Genomic DNA, 2,372 nt, shown 5'->3' on the forward strand with positions numbered 1-2,372 from the left:
AAAAAAATTTTAATACTATGTTTTGGTATTTCCCCATTTGTCTCTATATGTAAAAATACGGTAACACCAGGTATGGTGGCACACACCTGTAAGCCCAATGCTTTGGGAGTTTGTGGCAGTTAGAACTCAGCCTAAGCAATTTAGTAACTGAGTGAGATCCTGTCTTGATTTAGGGGGTGGGGGGTGTTAGGGCTATAACTGTGAAGGCATTCCTAACTCTGGATTTTCCCAGTATTAGCAAAAATTTTGCCAAGTTTGTTTTCCCCCTGAGTTTTTGGGATAGGGTCTCACTATGTTGTTTAGGTTGTCCTTAACTTGTATAACCCAAGCTGGCCTCGAGCTTAAGTCAGTCTTCCTGCCTCAGTCTCCCAAGTGGTAGGATTATAGGCATGCCCTACCATACCTGGCTGTTTATAACTTTTTAATATGTGATATACTGTAGTTAACAGCATTTATGGGGCTGGGGAGATGGCTCAGTAGAATAAGCACTTGTGCGCAAGGGCCTGCGGTCAATCCCTGGTTCTGCCAAAAAAATAAAATAACATTTGTGTGGTTAATTTCCTTTGAATGAATTCTTAGAAGAGGAATTATTGAATACATGAAGGTAGATGTCCCATGATCTTTTGATAGATTGAGCTCACTGAGGGAAATTCACCCTAACAAGTCACTGCTTAAGTACGTAAGTTAAGTGGGCCTACTGCTATCACACAGTGTTACTCTATAAATCCTATGTCTTTGTCTTATTTCTATGTAGGTTGATTTTATATCAAAAAAATACCTTCCACAGACTGGGCGTGGTGGCACATACCTGTAATCTCAGCACTTGGGAGACTGAACACAGGCAGATCACTATGAGTCCGATCTACATAGTGAGAGCCTGTAGACCCTGTACTAAATACAAATAAAATAAAAAAGAATACCTCCCATACTAGGGAGGACAGTGACTCTCTTACGTACATCTAACCTGATTAGATTGTAGGGTGGATCAGCCAAACCCTATGAGCTCTCTTAAGGACCCAGCTGATGCAGAACTTGAACAGTCATGTATCCTGTTCTGTGCAGAACTTCAGGCTGACAGTGGCATTGGCCAGGTTGATACTACCAGTGGCACTGGGGTCCTTTATAGTTGCTACTCTGGAAGGAATTTTAGACTCTTTGTCCTTTTCTTCAGGGAGATGAACGGCGACTGTATGAGTTCATTGTTCGTCATTTCCTCGCTTGCTGCTCTCAAGATGCTCAGGGACAGGAGACAACTGTGGAGATTGACATTGCTCAAGAACGCTTTGTGGCCCATGGCCTTATAATTCTAGCTCGAAACTACCTGGATGTGTATCCATATGATCGCTGGAGTGACAAGGTAATAAGGAGGTAGGCCCCAGAAAGGGGGAACAGTCATGCTCCCACCCCATAGCTGGATGAGGGAGCAGGACCTGAGTTTGACAACAGAACAATCTGACCTCCACTCCTGCTGCTCCCTGTAGCTCCTCCCTGTCTATGAGGAAGGCTCCCACTTTCAACCCAGCACTGTAGAGATGGTAGATGGGGAGACCAGCCCTCCACAGCTGCTCACCGAGGCCGACCTCATCGCCCTCATGGAGAAACATGGCATTGGTCAGTAGTTCTTCTGGAGAGCCCTTGGTCCTCCCCACTCATTTGAGAGTTGAACTGAGGCCTAGAGGGGTTATAAACTTTGCAAAGGTTGTGCATTATAAAAAAGCTGGTCCAAATAACTCTACAGCCAGTATGCTGTTTGTCTTGTTTTGTTTTTTGAGGTTCTTATTTCAATTTTTTCTTTTCGGTGGTAAGCATCAAACCAAAGGCCTTGTGCATACTAGGAAAGCACACAACCTCTGAGCTACACCTCAGAGTCAGCCAGTGTTCTTAAACTCCACAGGCACCCTTATAATGAAATAGATGTTTCCCATGACTCAAGGCTCAGATGGGAGCACCCTTCAAGTATCAGACAGAAATTCTTATGGAACACCAGGTGTGAGTGGGAGACAGTAGGGTCACAAAGAGGATTAAAATCTAATCTTTCCCTTTAAGAACTCAGTCTTCAGAAAAACCAATCCCAACCACCACAGTGATGGGTTCTATGGGAGCAAGCAAAGGCAAGCCCAGCTGTGACAGGCTTTGAAAAGGACTGAGAATAGGAAAGCACAAGCTTCCTACGATTGTGGAGGGGGTGGAGTGTGTGGTGGGTGATCATAGGAGGTAAGCTGAGAGATGGCTTGAGCCAGTTGTCAGGGCCTTGTATTTTTGTATGCCCACCTGTGGTGTGTAGAGGTTGGCACATGCTAAGCAGAGAGCTGGCTAAGATTTATAAAGTAGCCATACAGAGATAACTAAGTACTTAGCAAATATTTTTTTTT

The 2,372-nt window shown here is 44.4% G+C and overlaps 1 protein-coding gene across 2 annotated transcripts in view; it reads left to right on the top strand.

Moving 5' to 3' along the window:
* Top3a (DNA topoisomerase III alpha) overlaps positions 1 to 2,372 on the top strand; it is a 42,736-nt gene that overhangs the window by 27,766 nt on the left and 12,598 nt on the right. For both annotated transcript variants that reach the window (XM_004640286.2, XM_023700136.1), the window contains 2 exons: positions 1,172 to 1,357; positions 1,482 to 1,611. In XM_004640286.2, coding sequence (XP_004640343.1) covers positions 1,172 to 1,357; positions 1,482 to 1,611 — 316 coding nt within the window. The remainder of the gene's footprint in view (positions 1 to 1,171; positions 1,358 to 1,481; positions 1,612 to 2,372) is intronic.

Source organism: Octodon degus, unplaced genomic scaffold, assembly GCF_000260255.1.
Source record: "Octodon degus isolate 3935 unplaced genomic scaffold, OctDeg1.0 scaffold00122, whole genome shotgun sequence".
NCBI classification, from domain to species: Eukaryota; Metazoa; Chordata; class Mammalia; order Rodentia; family Octodontidae; genus Octodon; species Octodon degus.